General features: G+C 45.6%; 2 protein-coding genes across 2 annotated transcripts; one reads left to right on the top strand and one right to left on the bottom strand.

Moving 5' to 3' along the window:
• Positions 1-1572: 1572 nt before the first annotated feature.
• Positions 1573-5602, bottom strand: LOC123405764 (proteasome activator subunit 4-like). The gene is made up of 6 exons (XM_045099331.1): positions 5539-5602; positions 5098-5179; positions 4185-4287; positions 3977-4089; positions 3773-3895; positions 1573-1864 (listed from the first exon to the last, which is right to left on the bottom strand). Exons 1-6 carry the CDS (start codon positions 5600-5602, stop codon positions 1798-1800), a joined length of 552 nt encoding a protein of 183 aa, XP_044955266.1. The 3' UTR covers positions 1573-1797.
• Positions 5603-9341: 3739 nt separating this feature from the next.
• On the top strand, positions 9342-12148 carry LOC123403304 (putative F-box/LRR-repeat protein At3g58880). Its single transcript, XM_045097255.1, has 4 exons — positions 9342-10030; positions 10404-11288; positions 11408-11560; positions 11663-12148. The coding sequence occupies exons 1-4, from the start codon at positions 9980-9982 to the stop codon at positions 12053-12055; spliced, it is 1482 nt and encodes a 493-aa protein (XP_044953190.1). The 5' UTR covers positions 9342-9979; the 3' UTR covers positions 12056-12148.
• The last annotated feature ends 5761 nt before the right edge of the window (positions 12149-17909 follow it).

Below are 17909 nucleotides of genomic sequence, written 5' to 3'. Positions count from 1 at the left end.
CGTCTTAAATAAATGTTAAACCTCTCTAGAAAAAATATTTCCCTTGTTATACAAACAAATGGGTAGTGTGTATGGAAAGCAAAATTAGAAAAATAATAATGTAAGTTTCTGTTTTTTTTTAAGTTAAGCATGCATTTAAAAAATGTTAGATGTATATAAAAAATGTTTTTGATGTATACCAAAGTTATACAATGCGTATAGAACTATGTAGACATACAAAATTATAAGTTCTCACAAATATTAATCATGTATTTGAACAATGTTAAACATGTATATAAAAAATGATCATGATGTATACAAGAAATGTAGAATGTGTATAGAAAACATAGACATAAAAATCTATATGTTTTAAAAAATTGTTGACCATGAAATTGGAATATGTTAAATGTGTATATCTAAATGTTTTTTATGTATGCAAAAAATGTACAGTGTTAATGGGGAATGTAGACATAAAAAATATTTTACCAAATGTTAATTATGTATTTTCAAAATTTTAATTATTTATTTTCCAATTTATAAACATGTATGTAAAAAAAAATTGATGTATACAAAAAATGTACAATGTACATGAAAAAAATAGACATAAAAAATACAAGTTGTCAAAAATGTTAATTATATATTTGGAAAATCTTAAATGTGCATATAAAAATTATACTTGGTGTATAAAAATGTAGAAATAAAATGAACAAAAAATATAAAATTGAAAATAAAACAAAGAAAGCAAAAACTCGTAAAACCCCAAAAATATACCAAACAAAGAAAGAAAAAACAAGAACGATAAAAACATGCTATCATTAACTACTAAAATGTACTTTATTACTTTTATCGTACTACAAGTATTTGTTGGGCATCACCGAGAAGGAGCGGCAACAGATGCGTAATGAGATTCTTCCAATTGGATAGATATTTTTGTTGTCTAATAAATAAAAAACATCTTGAGTATACTTTGAAAATCATCCCATTTTTATTGTTTCTATGCAACACCATTTAGCATGTTATTTATCATGTGACATTTTAAAATATTTTAAGGAATTTAGTGGTGTCTTGAAAATGTGTATTAGGGGAGACTTTTTGTTTACCGTTGCAACGTATATGCATATTTGCTACTCCCTTCGTACCACAATACTTATTACTGAAAAGAACTAGTCTAGTTCTCCCTAACATGTGTACAGTAACACTTGGCCCACCCTGACCCAATGGGCTAGGTCCGCCACTAACAGCAAGTATTTAGAAAGAGAGGGAGTAGTATAGATTAAAGATATACTAGTAACAGTTTGCGTGCAACGCACGTGTCCACAAACATGAAATTCAAGCGAGTATAAAAATTTAAAATCATATTATTCGATGACCGCCTTATTATCTCTAAAGAAAAGAGGGAAGGGGGAATACAAACCTATCAATTATCTTTTGTGGATGTCATGTGAAGTTCGAGCACACCAAGTAAAAATCACAATTGTATAGGTACATGTTAGAGATAAAGGACAATCGACTGGATGAACAACTTCTTCATAGAGAAGATAATGGCATAGCCTATTTAGTCTATTTTATAGTAAAATGGAATCAAACATCCGATGAAGATTTCAGAATGTCTAATTTTCTTGGGTGATCTTGGAAGGTACATATAAACATTGTCCAAGTGAACATGGTGGAGATACAAACTTGGAGCGAAGATACAAAAACCAAATCAGTCTTGGAAAAAATTAATTGGTTCCTTCTTGGATTCATGCTGCTTTTCATCTTGACAAGTTGAAGGACTGATGATGGCGGTAAGGCCACCCATGGGAGTTATAACGAGCATCATAGGCTGGAAGAGTATATCGATAATGGCGACAGTTTTGCCCCAGTCACTAACTTGCTGCTTATCCTAAAATAGAATTACGGTTCAGAGAGATTCCTATTACGTATATTGTTGTAGAACATGTCGAAGAAAAAAACAAATCAATAAAGCATTAGATTCATAATAAAAAAATACAAAGGAATTTAATATTTTATAAACCAACTTAGTTCTGGCAAGATTAGACATGAGCTAAAGATGTCACCATGGTATCAACATCTTAGCACCGGAGAAAGTTTACTACTACTGTAGGATGGCAAATTGTACAATAAGGAATGGCGTGAGCAGATTAGTGGCTATAAGAATTATTGGTTCGCGAAGCTAACCAACAAAGAGAAAAAGTATCCATTTAAAACAGCATGCATCTCCTTCATGTGCTACTCCATCCGTTCCAAAATAAGCGACTCGGCTTTGTGCTAAAGTTAGTACAAAGTCGAGTAACTTATTTTGGAACGGAGGGAGTACATATTTGTGCCTTATTAAAATAAAGACCATCCATTCAGAAAAAAGTTAATAGCAGTTGTATAAGAAATGATGCACTGATATCTCTCGAAGGTTTCCTGCTTATTCACACTTCAAAATTCAAACAAAAGACTATCAAAAACAATTCTAACAGTCTAGTCGATTTTAGAGGATTTTCCGTATGTAATACATTCCTGAATGTTGAATCTCAGCGATGTTGGTTCCCATTTAGTAGGCCAGTGTTGATCCTAGATACGTGCAAATCAATGGGTCAACAAAGGCTGTAATTTACCTTTTACTGAAATAGCTTGCAGGTAACATACATTCGTACTGCATCCAGTTCTACTTATTAATCATTTGAAAGCTTATTTGCTTTTAGCACTTGCAAGTTTTTTTTTGTCTCAGCATTGACAATTCTTTAACAGGTACTTACTAAAGGAAAGAACTGATGATAGTATTCTCCTAGCACTTGTAGTACGTGTGTTTGATGCTTTGGTAAACTATGGTATGATAGCTATCTTAGAAATCTGCACACTGTACTTTTGACTGTTTACATGACAGTGTACTGCTGTAGGTAGCTTGGAATATGATGAATGGTCAAGTCATGTTCAAGCTTGGAAGTTAGAGTCTGCTGCCATCATTGAGCCTCAATGCAACTTTATTGTTCCATTCCATGCTCAGGGCAAAAAGAGGTATATATTGGTCCTACACTCTAGTAATATAAAAAAAAACATTGATAGTAGCAACACAAGGAACAAAAAAACAGTGCAACTAAAACACAAGCATTCAGCTGCTTATATGGATATCCCTATAGGGCTTATCATTTTTTTTAGATTCTACTGGGCCTATCATGGAAAAAGGACAGTGAGAATCGCATCATAGATCTCTAAAATAGCCCCAATCATGACGCTCAAGTCTCTAACCTAACAGAGGTGTAGCATAGCACTCGGGAGTCCCAGAAGTCAGGCCCCAAACTTGCATGGGCATGGTACATGTCCCCAAACTTGCATATAATCTAGCATGTACCCAAATATGCATGGCTAAGCACCATTTCTCCATCAATAAATGGTACAAGAAGATATAGCAAGTGTTACCCCGTCGCTGATTAGAAAACAATGATTCCTTACTTTTTGGTTCCATAGTTAAGACAAGATAACAACTACTTAGATAGGGAATAAAATAAAATTTGCTAGTGAATATTGCTGGGAAAGTTTCAGTTAAGCGATGCGTGCAAGTACATCTTGTTAAGGAAAGGAATAAATAAAGGTTATCTAGTCTCCCTCTCTTCTTGAGCCTGTTCATCAAAGGAGATAGGTCCCAAGTTGGATTTTAACAGGGTTTTGACCAATTAGCATTTTCACCGGATAATATGCCAATGAATCAAGAAAAAACAATGAAGCATAGAAGCAAGAATGCAGCAGTATGCGGGGAAAAATAAACACTGGTGCTGAATATGCCAAACAGAAACTGCCAAACCTGAATTTCAACCAAATCTCAGCAGCTGCACCTTCAGGAAAGAAAGTCCTAGAGGCACGTACTAAGCTGGTGATGGTCTCGAAGTGTTGCTGTCTTACTTTCCAGCCCTCAGGGCCCATGTTTCTGAAATAAACATGACATTCACCATGTTAATTCATATAGTTCTTTCGACACGAGAAAATATGTGTGTGTTCAGAACTGTACTTCTTGAAATGGGTCTGTATCAATGTCTCGTAAAGTGGCCTCCATTGCACATCAAGTGAAAGTCTCTCCGCATGCTTTTTGAAAAGCCTGATGAGCAAACCTCCCCATTTTATCTCATTACAAATTATTTACCAACCAAAAGAGTATATCACCAAAGAACAAAAGATCTTAACTAAACATATATAAATCATTAATGGCAGGTCATTACCTGGACAACAAACTTATTCTGCGATGCATGAAATATTCCAAACCCAAGCTCTACAAGAGCATGTATGTCCTCAGGAGCAACGTCACTCTTTGCTTTAATAAAACTAAATCCATAAAAAATCAAACATCAACATTTGCTACATATATCCTGATAATTAACCAAATAGTATGTTGCAACAAAAACAAGTTGTGCACTTCCGAGTATAGCCTCACTTCAATTTACAATTGAAATTGCTGTGTTATTGAGAGAAAGGGAAATTGTGCCACATAACATAAAAATTCCATAATAATCTCATGTGTACTTTCATATATTAATCAGTATTACAAAGTGAAGGGTTTTGTATAAGGTAATGTGAAGAATTGATACATGTTCGTCGTTGCATATTCATCAATTGGAGACTCCTGTGGAGTCACGGCCTAACTCCAAAGACCCCACAGAGAAAATAACTATAAATTCCCGTGTCAATTAAAAAATATCTGAGGCATTCACATATTAAAAATGAAAATCCAATCCATATATCTAAACAGTGTACTGTGTGTCTTAGATCTCATATATAGTCCATCAACATTGCAGTTTAATTCATTGGCCCCGTCAACAAAATAAATTATATATTTTACTCATAAAACACATGTTTGCAAAACACATGCCCAATTAATAAGTCATAGTCGGTATAATACTACTTCACAGATCAATCCACTGCATTAATATCACAGCTCAATACAATTTTAGAAAACACAACTTGGGCAGAACATTGCATGTAAATATGAAGAGCCAGGATATAACACCATTGGAAAAGCATGCAGTGTAATATAATACAACTTTTCTCGCAAAATAACATAAATTTAAGCACACATGCACGTTCAAAATCATCTAAACAAAAATAAATTGAAGCAACATGATTGCTTTTCTCTACCGTATGTAACCAAAGTGACTGTTCCGTATCTTGAATGGAAATATTTTTAGAAGAATCTTAGGTTTTTCTACAGTTGTACTTCCTGCACATCAAATGCGACAACGACATTTTTACAGTTTATATGTTTTGGAGCTGCTCGACATGTAGAGGCACAGGTTGAAGTCTACTTTATCCAACTGTAACAAAATCATTCAAATTTAAATATACAAAGGGGCAGAATATAGTGTGTATCCATCTTTGGGTACTAACATGCTAACTCAACAGGTGGGTCATAGTCTATTAGATGGCATTTGCACTGGTTACATTCAAAAGAAACATAAATAAATATTTACAAACAGACCCTAACACTTCAGTATCTGCAAGCAGCCCACTCACAGGTCGCTACTCACTGTGTGGATATGAGGCCAGTTGCATTATTTCCATGCTAATATTTTTGTTTACTGTTGTAGAATGGGGAAGGATGCCGAAGATGTAGGGTTGTTGCTCCAGCGACGCCGGAGCCCATTCAAGGGAAGAGAAGATGCGCCAAACACCTTGAAATTAAAATAGTTTCAGTAAATGATTGAAGGTGTTCTTCCGATCCATCTTCCTGTACTTTTTAGGACTAAATCAAGGAGTCGGGAGTGTGCCACTGAAAGGCTGGCCGCTAACAGTGAGTTTGCTGACATCTCTTTATACCCTTGTTTACTTCTCTTTTTGAAAGCTTATCTCTTTTCTTGTTTGCTAAAGGTCCCAGGTATCGATCAACTCCGGTCAAATTTAGGCGCACAGAAGCAGTTGATGACATTTCCAAACCAATTTCAATTTTTATCACCACAACAGCAATTGATGGCTCAAGCACAAACACAGAATGAGCTTGCTAGAATGGATTCTCCAGCTCATTCTGGTTCACCAAAGGTTCGGCCAGATGAACATGAGTATATGATGAAGGTCAGTAACTCATAATGTAATTGTTTCTGAGAAACTTGATATATGTCAAGTCCATTATAAGTCTGAAAATTCTAAGGAGAAGTGTTGACCTGCAATCCAAGAACCTAAGCAACAAATGCAGAGAGAGCTCAAGCACACACAATTCAAGATCTGCTGGAGATTCCATCCAAGCTACACAGTGGGAGATCTCGGCCGACTCCATGACAGTGCTGACCTGCAATCCAAGAAGATAAGAGGAGCATCAATCTCACAAACACATACACACACACAGAGAGGGGGGGGGGGGGTGAGAGTGAGACATGTCGCTACTCCAGTGAAGGGAGAGCTCCAGCCGACGGCTCGGGGGGAGGTGCGATGGGGACGGGGGATGTAACGGTGGGGGAGGAGAAGATGTCGCGACATCGGTGGTAGGGAGCACCGTCACGCAGGGGAGCGGGGCGGAGCACGGGAGATCGGGGGATGGTGCGCCGGAGGAGGAGAAGATGCGACAGCGGCGTCTCGCGTTGGATCTCCTTATCCACTGCCGTCGGTTGCTCACGTGGTGAGGCACAGAGAGACGGTGGCTCGGGCCAGAGAGCGCATCAGAATCCAGGCACACACATCCGATGCAAGAGAGGACGGGAGGCGGCGGTTTGGGCCACGAGAGACGGCGAGGGGCTACACCGGCGGGGGCGAGCGGCACGGCGTCCTGCGAGGCGAGCGGCGCGGCGCGGCGAGCGGGGGGAGGCGGGCGAGCGGGGGCGAGCGGGGCGACCAGGAGGAGGTGGGCGAGCGTTGCGATCGGGGATTGACCGCGAGAGTCGAGACGACGTGGGGAGGGCAATTAGCGCTAACGAAAACCGTTAGTTTCGTTAACGACGTTTTTAGACCCTCGATGATGTAATTGAACGGTTTAGATTGAGAGTTGGATCTGCCCGATCTGCTGGAGATTCCATCCAAGCTACACAGTGGGAGATCTCGGCCGACTCCATGACAGTGCTGACCTGCAATCCAAGAAGATAAGAGGAGCATCAATCTCACAAACACATACACACACACAGAGAGGGGGGGGGGGTGAGAGTGAGACATGTCGCTACTCTAGTGAAGGGAGAGCTCCAGCCGACGGCTCGGGGGGAGGTGCGATGGGGACGGGGGATGTAACGGTGGGGGAGGAGAAGATGTCGCGACATCGGTGGTAGGGAGCACCGTCACGCAGGGGAGCGGGGCGGAGCACGGGAGATCGGGGGATGGTGCGCCGGAGGAGGAGAAGATGCGACAGCGGCGTCTCGCGTTGGATCTCCTTATCCACTGCCGTCGGTTGCTCACGTGGTGAGGCACAGAGAGACGGTGGCTCGGGCCAGAGAGCGCATCAGAATCCAGGCACACACATCCGATGCAAGAGAGGACGGGAGGCGGCGGTTTGGGCCACGAGAGACGGCGAGGGGCTACACCGGCGGGGGCGAGCGGCACGGCGTCCTGCGAGGCGAGCGCCGCGGCGCGGCGAGCGGGGGGAGGCGGGCGAGCGGGGGCGAGCGGGGCGACCAGGAGGAGGTGGGCGAGCGTTGCGATCGGGGATTGACCGCGAGAGTCGAGACGACGTGGGGAGGGCAATTAGCGCTAACGAAAACCGTTAGTTTCGTTAACGACGTTTTTAGACCCTCGATGATGTAATTGAACGGTTTAGATTGAGAGTTGGATCTGCCCGATCTGCTGGAGATTCCATCCAAGCTACACAGTGGGAGATCTCGGCCGACTCCATGACAGTGCTGACCTGCAATCCAAGAAGATAAGAGGAGCATCAATCTCACAAACACATACACACACACACAGAGAGGGGGGGGGGGGTGAGAGTGAGACATGTCGCTACTCCAGTGAAGGGAGAGCTCCAGCCGACGGCTCAGGGGGAGGTGCGATGGGGACGGGGGATGTAACGGTGGGGGAGGAGAAGATGTCGCGACATCGGTGGTAGGGAGCACCGTCACGCAGGGGAGCGGGGCGGAGCACGGGAGATCGGGGGATGGTGCGCCGGAGGAGGAGAAGATGCGACAGCGGCGTCTCGCGTTGGATCTCCTTATCCACTGCCGTCGGTTGCTCACGTGGTGAGGCACAGAGAGACGGTGGCTCGGGCCAGAGAGCGCATCAGAATCCAGGCACACACATCCGATGCAAGAGAGGACGGGAGGCGGCGGTTTGGGCCACGAGAGACGGCGAGGGGCTACACCGGCGGGGGCGAGCGGCACGGCGTCCTGCGAGGCGAGCGGCGCGGCGCGGCGAGCGGGGGGAGGCGGGCGAGCGGGGGCGAGCGGGGCGACCAGGAGGAGGTGGGCGAGCGTTGCGATCGGGGATTGACCGCGAGAGTCGAGACGACGTGGGGAGGGCAATTAGCGCTAACGAAAACCGTTAGTTTCGTTAACGACGTTTTTAGACCCTCGATGATGTAATTGAACGGTTTAGATTGAGAGTTGGATCTGCCCTCTCGTGCTTTGAATAGTAGAGATTTCTCTGTAGCTAACACTCAGTTTTTCTTCCCCGAGTCCATTGCTCTTACTGCTAGACCTAGTTCGACGACCCAAGTCAGACCGACCTAGATGTCTGTTTACCTATCCCACAACCGAAGGAACGAACCTTGTTCGACGACCAAAGTCAGTGAGAACAGACCTCGATGTATGTTTATCCTATATCCCACAATGAAAGGAAGGAACGAACCTTGTGCTCGTGCGTCGATGGTGGTCCGTCGGAGGAGGAGGGCGAAGGTGCCGCGGGCCGCTGCGGCTGGGCGAAGAGGAGACGCCGGTGGAGGCTGTCCGGAGGTGGGGGCGGACGAGCCGCGGGCTGCTGCAGCTCGGGCAGGAGGAGACGCGCACCGGCCGCGAGAGGTGTAGGGCGAGCGGGGCGAGTAGACGGCATGGGCGGGGCGCGCGGGGTGCAAGGCGAGCGGACGGGGCGCGCGGGCGGGCGGGGCGAGGGGGCGGCGCGGGCGGGCGGGGCGCGCGGGGCGAGGGGGCGGCGACCGGCGCGGGCGACTGTGCGGGGTGAGCGGGAGGGTGCGTGCGGGGCTGACGAAGGTGTGATACGAGGAACGATTAGCGCTAACGAAAACTGTTTAATTTCGTTAACAAAGTATATCCGAACCGTTGAGTAAGTGTTTAAAGGGTTCAGATTAAAAGATGGATCTGCTCTCTCCTACTTTTAACAGTAGAGATAAAAATAATCTTTTTTGGCCGGCTGGTCCTCCCTAGACCTGTCCCTGGAAAATTATTGCAATCACGGGTTGGGCCTTTAGCCCATCCGTGACATCATTCCTCCATCGCAGGCTACAGTACATAATGGTGATCCCTACCACGTCGCCCACTCTAGTAGGGTTTCATACCCCTAAAAAAACTAGGGTTTCATCGGAGAGGAAAAGCCGAAAAGGGGATCTGAGGTCAGTTATGCGCCGGTGGCCCCGCCGCCCGCCGTCTGCCTAGCTCCCGCTTCGCGCCATCGCCCTTGCGTGAGGCCTCGTATGAGGATCGAGTGGTGCTTGAGAAGAGACGACCGAATAAGCAGCTCCCATTTGGGAGCTGCAGTTCCCAATCGAAGCAGCAGGAGCCGCCATCCGCAATCGAAGGAATCAAACGGGCCCCCTCCGAGTGACAGTCCTCAATCGAAGGGGCTCCCTATTTTCTTAGTGGCAATCCGGAATCAAAGCAGTCCTTCCCGGGCTGCAATCAGAAACAGGTCCTATTTCAATTCAAGTCTCCGAGTGACAGTCCTCAATCGAAGGGGCTCCCTATTTTCTTAGTGGCAATCCGGAATCAAAGCAGTCCTTCCCGGGCTGCAATCAGAAACAGGTCCTATTTCAATTCAAGTCTCCGAGCTGCCATCGGTGGCAGGAACGTAGCTGCTATAAATCTGGCCTGGCGGCAACCGTGGTACCCGCCAGTTTTAAGAGGATACGATCAGTCTCCATCTACGACCGACTGCCAGATCGATGGCCGAACCATCCGTGAAGGGCATCGGCAAATCCTCCCTCGATATGGTGGTGAGTTTGTCCTCCTGTTCCTTTTCTTTCCCCTCTCCCTTTAGGTAGAGCTCTTACAAAGTCAGCGCATGATCAGAATTCGTAGTCGAATTTAACCTTTTTGGTTGGAAAATATCAAAATTGCGTCATTCTCTTGAAAGTATATAAAATTTATATAATCAAATTTGCGGGGTTTTTCTGTGGAAAGTGTAAAAACTGTATAATCAAAATTGTATCCTTTTGTGGCTAAGTATAAAAATTGTACAATCAAAATTGCATCTCTCTGTGGGAAAGTATGAAAATTGTATCTATGTTTGTGGAGAATATTAAAATTGCACATGCGATTAGACTAATGTAAGAAATCAACTATGATTTGTTTCCATATCAAATGTAGGAGGACAATGAAGTTGACAGGCTCAGTAAGTTGCCTGATGACGTTTTGCTCAACATTGTGGAGCGACTTGATATCACTGATGCTGCACGAACCACCATCCTCTCCAGACGATGGAAGCAGATCCTTGCTATACTCTCAAAGATTGTTATAATGGTTGGTTCTTTTCAACCCAAGCATGAAGGTAGGAAGTTAACCTCAGATGATGTAGTTCAGGCCAATACCAACATGCTGGAAGCAACCAGGAGCATACTGGAAAGGAGGGCTGGAAGTCCACACACCATTCACCTGTTGCGCATGCACTTCTACTTGGGAGATGAGTCCATTTTCATTGGCCAGACTGTTGCCAACACCATAGCAACACACAAGGTTGCTTCAGTTGAGTTTACAATCTGGACGAAGGTGCGCACAAATTTTACCAATAATGAGCTGCTCACTTATGGGAGGCAGTTCATGTCATTCCTTGATTCGTGTCCAAACACATTCGGTGGCCTTGCACGCCTCACGCTAGAGAATTTGAGGTTAGGAGAATCAGGCTTTCCCAAAATTTTCAGTATATGCAAGCAACTCGAGTTCCTCTGCCTCTACCACTGTGATATGGGCGTTGAGTCTTTGCTGGAAGTGGAACACCCACAACTCAGTGAACTAGTGATTGCTATTAGTGTGCTTGTTAAGAGGGTTGATCTGAAGTGGGTACCAAAACTCACAGTACTGAAATTTAATATATTTAGATCTCGAGATGACCCCTTCTGTCTTGGCTATGTCCCACTGCTCCAGACTGTGAGCATCATTAATACCGGTTTTTCTTGGCACAAGATGCTCAAGATAAGTGAGTTGCTGGGTAAAACCGCCATAAGCAACCTGCATTTGAACTTCAAAAGTGAAAAGGTTAGTGAAGGTTCTCAATGTTGTCACTGATGTGCGTTAGTTTTGGTGTCAGTGGGGGGTGGAGGTTATAGTCATTATTTCCGGTTAACATAATTCTGCATTTCCCACCTTTTGTGCAGATTTGGGTCAAGCCGGAAGGTCGAAGACAATTGTTACCGGTGTTCCACAAGCTAAGGCTTGTGAATTTGATTAACATTTCTGAAGAATGCGATCTGACTTGGATAATGTTCATACTCCAAGGTGCACCTACCCTGAAGGAACTACGCATTTTGGTGAGCTCTTTTGCTGATTATTCGATTCTCTTTTTTATTATCTCACTTTGAAGTTCAAACTTGCTGTGTCCAGCTAAGAATTTTTTACCTGACCAAATGCAGGTGCGGGACCATTTATGTGAAATGGTAACGGGGGAGCGGAGAAAAAAGTATGCCTTTAGCGAGGAGAAGGACAAGGGACTAGAGTGGGAACCACTTGCATCTGATTTCAAGCACCACGACCTTGCCGAGCTCAGAATCTATGGGAGGTTTGAGGCAGAGGAAAAAATTGTGCGCTTTGCCAGGAATGTCATGGAAGCAGCGGTGAATCTGCAAGACATAAAACTTTATAAGAGTCCAGTGTGTGAGGATTGCAAGCACATGCTCCAGGAGTGGACGTTGAAGGAGAAGTCATTGCTTAGCTACAAACTCAGCGAGGGGATGCTGTCTTCGCTCGTCCGTATTCAGTTCCCAAGTTTAGGGGAATTTTTTACTTGGCCAAAGTACTGCTCTTGAGCTGCTAGCCGCAGTTGACAGGAGTTGTTGTATGCATTGATTAATTGTCACTAGTCAACCTTTATAATTATTTGTGTTTTGAGATTGTACTGAGACACTGAGTCGAGGAGGATAAGGAGTAACTCTTTAACATTAGTGTGAAGTATTTTGGCAAATGAAAGTTCCAGATGTGTGTTGTTCGTGACAAATGTTTGCACCTTGTTTTTATTGTGAAATCCCTAAGATTACGTAAGGACATCTCCCACGCCAGCTCCCAAAACGGACATAGTATTTGTCCACGGACTTTACGCTTCCGCGGACACTGATTTAATGGAGCTGGTTAACGCTTTTGCCCCAAACCTCTGTTTGCAACAAAAAAACAACAACAACAAGGAAGCCTTTAGTCCCAAATAAATTAGAGTAGGCTAGAGGTGAAACCCATAAGATCTCGCGATCAGCTCATAGTTCTGTCTCATGGATAGCAAGCTTCCATGCATCCCTGTTCACGCTAGTTATTTGGTGATATTCCAATCTTTTAGATCTCTCTTTAAGCACTCTTCCCATGTCAAAGTTCGGTCTACCCCGGCCTCTCTCGACATTATCAGAATGTTTTAGCTGTCCGCTATGCATTAGGGCTTCTGGAGGCCTACGCTAAATATGCCCAAACCATCTCACACAATGTTGGACAAGCTTCTCTTCAATTGGCACTATCACAACTCTATCTCGTATATTATCATTCCGTATTCGGTCCTTGCTTGTGTGGCCACACATCCATCTCAGCATGCGCATCTCCGCCACATTTATCTGTTGCACATGTCGCTTTTTAGTCGGCCAACACTCAGCGACATACAACATTGCGGGTCGAATCGCCGTCATATAGAACTTGCCTTTTAGCTTTTGTGACACCCTCTTGTCATAGAGAATGCCAGAAGCTTAGCGTTGCTTCATCCATCTGTCTTTAATTAAATGGTCCACATCTTCGTCGATATCCCCATCCTTTTCCAACAATGACCCCAAATATCGAAAGGTGTCCTTCGGAGACACCACCTGCCCATCAAGATTAACACCCCCCTCCTCCTCGTGCCTAGTAGTACTGAAAGCGCACATCATGTACTCGGTCTTAGTCCTACTAAGTCTAAAACCTTTCGATTCCAAGGTTTGCCTCCATAACTCCAACTTCATGTTGCCCCCTTTCCGACTATCATCGACTAGCACCACATCGTCCGCAAAGAGCATACACCATGGGATATCTCCTTGTATATTCCTTGTGACCTCATCCATCACCAAGGCAAAAAGATAAGAGCTCAAAGCTGACCCCTGATGCAGTCCTATCTTAATCGGGAAATCATCAGTGTCGCTGTCACTTGTTCGAACACTTGTCACAACATTATCGTACATGTCCTTGATGAGGGTAATGTACTTTGCTAGGACTTTGTGTTTCTCCAAAGCCCACCACATAACATTCTGTAGTATCTTATCATAGGCCTTCTCCAAGTCAATGAACACCGTATGCAAGTCCTTCTTTTGCTCCCTATATCTCTCCATAGGTTGTCGTACCAAGAAAATGGCTTCCATGATCGACCTCCCAGGCATGAAACCAAACTGATTTTTTGTCATGCTTGTCATTCTTCTTAAGTGGTGCTCAATGACTCTCTCACATAGCTTCATTGTATGGCTCATCAATTTAATTCCATGGTACTTAGTACAACTCTGAACATACCCCTTGTTCTTGAAGATTGGTACTAATATACTTCATCTCCATTCTTCTGGCATCTTGTTTGCCCGAAAAATGAGGTTGAAAAGTTTGGTTAGCCATACTCTCGCTATGTCCCCGAGGCCTCTTCACACCTCAATGGGGACACAATCAGGGCCCATCGCCTTGCCTCCTTTCATCCTCTTTAAAGCCTCCTTGACCTCCGACTCCTGTATTCGTCGCACAAAACGCCTGCTAGTATCATCAAAGGAGTCGTCCAGATCAATGGTAGAGCTCTCACTCTCCCCATTGAAGAATTTGTCAAAGTACTCTCGCCACCTATGCTTAATCTCCCCGTTCTTCACCAGGAGTTGCTCTTCTCCATCCTTGATGCACTTGATTTGGTCAACATCCCTCGTCCTCCTCTCTCGGATCTTGCACATCTTATAGATGTCCCTTTCGCCTTCCTTCGTGTCTAACCATTAGTAGAGGTCCTCATACGCGCTACCCCTTGCTTCACTCACAACTTGCTTTGCGGCCTTCTTTGTCATCTTGGACTTCTCTATGTTGTCTACACTTATATCCAGATATAGGTGTAGGGTAACGTAGAAAAAATTCAAAATTTTCCTATGCCATACATAGATCTTCCTATGGAGAAACCATCAACGAGAGAGGGGTGAGAGCATCTTCGTACCTTTGAAGATCGCTAAGCGGAAGCGTTGCTAGAACACGGTTGATGGAGTCGTACTCGCTGTGATTCAGATCGCGGTGTGATTCTGATCTAGTGCCGAACCACGACACCTCCGCGTTCAACACACGTGCAGCTTGGTGACGTCTCCCGCACCTTGAACCAGCAAGGAGGAGGGAGAGGTTGGGGAAGATCTCCAGCAGCACGACGACGTGGTGGCAGTGGAGCGCCAAGGTCTCCCGACAAGGCTTCGCCAAGCACCGTGGGAGAGGAGGGAGAAGAGAAGCAGGGTTGCGTCGAGAGAGAGAGAATTGCGTGTCTCCAATGGCCAAAACCTCCACTATATATAGGGGAAGGGGGGCACCCTTTAGGGTTCCCACCCCAAAGGGTGCGAAAGCCCTAGACGGGAGGTGCTGGGTGGCGACCACGGGAGGAGAGGGGGTGGCGCACCCCTAGGTGGGCCTTAGGCCCACCAGCGCCTAGGGTTTCCCCCTTCCCTCTCTAGTGCGCCTTGGGCTGGGTGTGGGGGGCGCACCAGCCCACCCAGGGGCTGGTTCCCTCTCACACTTGGCCCATGTAGCCTCCCGTAGCTGGTGGCCCCTCCCGGTGGGCCCCCGGAACCCTTCCGGTGGTCCCGACACATTGCGAGTGGTGCCCGAAACATTTTTGGCGTCCAAACCCATCCATCCTATATATCAATCTTTACCTCCAGACTATTCCGGAGCTCCTCATGATGTCCGGGATCTCATCCGGGACTCCGAACAACCTTCGGTAACCTCGTATAACAATTCCCTATAACCCTAGCGTCATCGAACCTTAAGTGTGTAGACCCTACGGGTTCGGGAGGCATGCAGACATGACCGAGACACCTCTCCGGCCAATAACCATCAGCGGGGTCTGGATACCCATGGTGGCTCCCACATGTTCCACGATGATCTCATCGGATGAACCACGATGTCAAGGATTCAATCAATCCCGTATACAATTCCCTTTGTCTATCGGTATAGAACTTGCCCGAGATTCGATCGTCGGTATCCTTATACCTTGTTCAATCTCGTTACCGGCAAGTCTCTTTACTCGTTCCGTAGCACATCATCCCATGACTAACTCCTTAGTCACATTGATCTCATTATGATGATGTTCTACCGAGTGGGCCCAGAGATACCTCTCCGTCACACGGAGTGACAAATCCCGATCTCGATTCGTACCAACCCAACAGATACTTTCAGAGATACCCGTAGTGCACCTTTATAGTCACCCAGTTACGTTGTGACGTTTGATACACCCAAAGCATCCCTACAGTATCCGGGAGTTGCACAATCTCACGGCCGAAGGAAAAGATACTTGACATTAGAAAAGCTTTAGCATACGAACAACACGATCTAGTGCTATGCTTAGGATTGGGTCTTGTCCATCACATCATTCTGCTAATGATGTGATCCCGTTATCAATGAAATCCAATGTCCATGATCAGGAAACCATGATCATCTATTGATCAACGAGCTAGCCAACTAGAGGCTTGCTAGGGACACATTGTGATCTATTTATTCACACATGTATTACTATTTCCTATTAATACAATTATAGCATGAACAATAGAAGATTATCATGAACAAGGAAATATGATAATAACCATTTTATTATTGCCTCTACGGCATATTTCCAACAATAGGCGTCTCAAACAATCTTTATTCTCCTTAATTGCCTTCTGGACATCAACGTTCCACCACCAGGTATCTTCAGCTTCTCTTCTACTTCCCCGGACACCCCAAACTCCTCTCAGGCAAACTTATGAATGCAAGTCACCATCTTCGTCCACATGTTGTGTGCATAACCTCCTTCCTCCCAAGGCCCCTCCTTAATGACCCTCTCCTTGAACGCCTTAGCTACCTCTCCCTTGAGCTTCCACCACTTCGTTCTAGCGACTTTTGCATGCTTGTCCCGCTGGACGCGAATTGAAAAGCGGAAGTCACCAACCACAAGCTTATGCCGAGGGACAACACTCTCTCCAGGTTTCGCCTTACAGTCTAGGATGCATGCGTGTCTTCTCTTCTCGAGAGGATGAAATCAATCTAGCTAGAGTGTTGCACACTACCGTAAGTCGCTAGATGTGATTCTCTCTTCTTAAAGAGGGTGTTAGCTACAATCATGTCATAGGCTAGCGCAAAGCTTAAGATGTCTTCTCCTTCTTGATTTCTGATGCCAGAGCCAAATCCCCCATGCACCGCTTCGAAACTTGTGTTAGATGTGGCCACGTGGCCATTGTGGTCTCCTCCTATGAAGAGCCTCTCGCCAATCGGTACACTCCTAACCTTGTCCTCCAAGCCTTCCCAAAACCCCCTCTTGGTGTTCTCATTGTGGCCTACTTTCTGGGCATACGTGTGTTGGGGAACGTTGAATGGGAAACAAAAAAAAATCCTACGCACATACATGATCTATCCATGGTGATGACCATCTACGAGAGGGGAGATCGGATCCATATACCCTTGCAGATCGCTAAGCGGGAAGCATTAAGAAACACAGTTGATGTAGTCGGACGTCTTCATGATCCAAATCGCAAGTTATCTCACGGTCCAATCACGATCTAGTGCCGAATGGACGACACCTCCGCGTTCAGCACACGTACAGCTCGATGACGATCTCCACCTTCTTGATCCGGCAAGAGGGGACGAAGAAGTAGACGAGTTGTCCGATAGCACGATGGCATGGCGGCGGTGTTGGTGGAGTTGATCCGGGAGGGCTGCATCGTGCGCTACCGAATCAATCTAGAGGTGGACGAACTAGAGGAGGGAGAGAGAGAGCTGCATCGTGGCTTGGGTGCGGCTGCCCTCTCTCCTCTCCAATATATATAGGAGGGAGGGAAGGGGTGGCGCCCTAGAGAAAATCCCTAGGGTTGGCCGACGGTGCCCCAAGAGGAGGAGGAGTCCTCCTCCAATTGGGTTTGGTGGAGGCGCTAGGAGGACTCCTCCTCCTAGTCGGACTCCTCCCCACCTCCTCAATTCGGGTGCACAAGACCATAGGGGTTGGCCGCCGAGCCCACCAGGGGCTTGTGCACCACCTCTTAGGCCTATGTGGCCCTCGGAGTGGCTGGCTCCTCCCAGTGAACCCCCGGAACCCATTCGTCACTCCCATTACTTTACTGGTAATGCCCGAAACCTTTCCGGAACCCGTTTACCTCTTTACTATATATCAATCTTCGTTTTCGGACTATTAGGGAACTCCTCGTGACGTCCGGGATCTCATATGGGACTCCAAACCTTCGGTCACCAACATACATAACTCAACTATACCGAAACGTCACCGAACCTGAAGTGTGTAGACCTTGTGGGTTCGAGAACTATGCACACATGAAGGAGACACTCTCCGATTAATAACCAATAGTGGGACCTGGATGCCCATATTGGATCCTACGTATTCTACGAAGATCTTTATTGGTTGAACATCTATGTCAAGGATTCAATTAATCTCATATGTTGTTCCCTTTGTCCATCTAT

Source organism: Hordeum vulgare, chromosome 6H (genome assembly GCF_904849725.1).
Source record: "Hordeum vulgare subsp. vulgare chromosome 6H, MorexV3_pseudomolecules_assembly, whole genome shotgun sequence".
Taxonomy (NCBI): Eukaryota; Viridiplantae; Streptophyta; class Magnoliopsida; order Poales; family Poaceae; genus Hordeum; species Hordeum vulgare.
The sequence above is the reverse complement of the archived record's forward strand: the minus strand, read 5'-3'. Positions and strand labels throughout refer to the sequence as shown.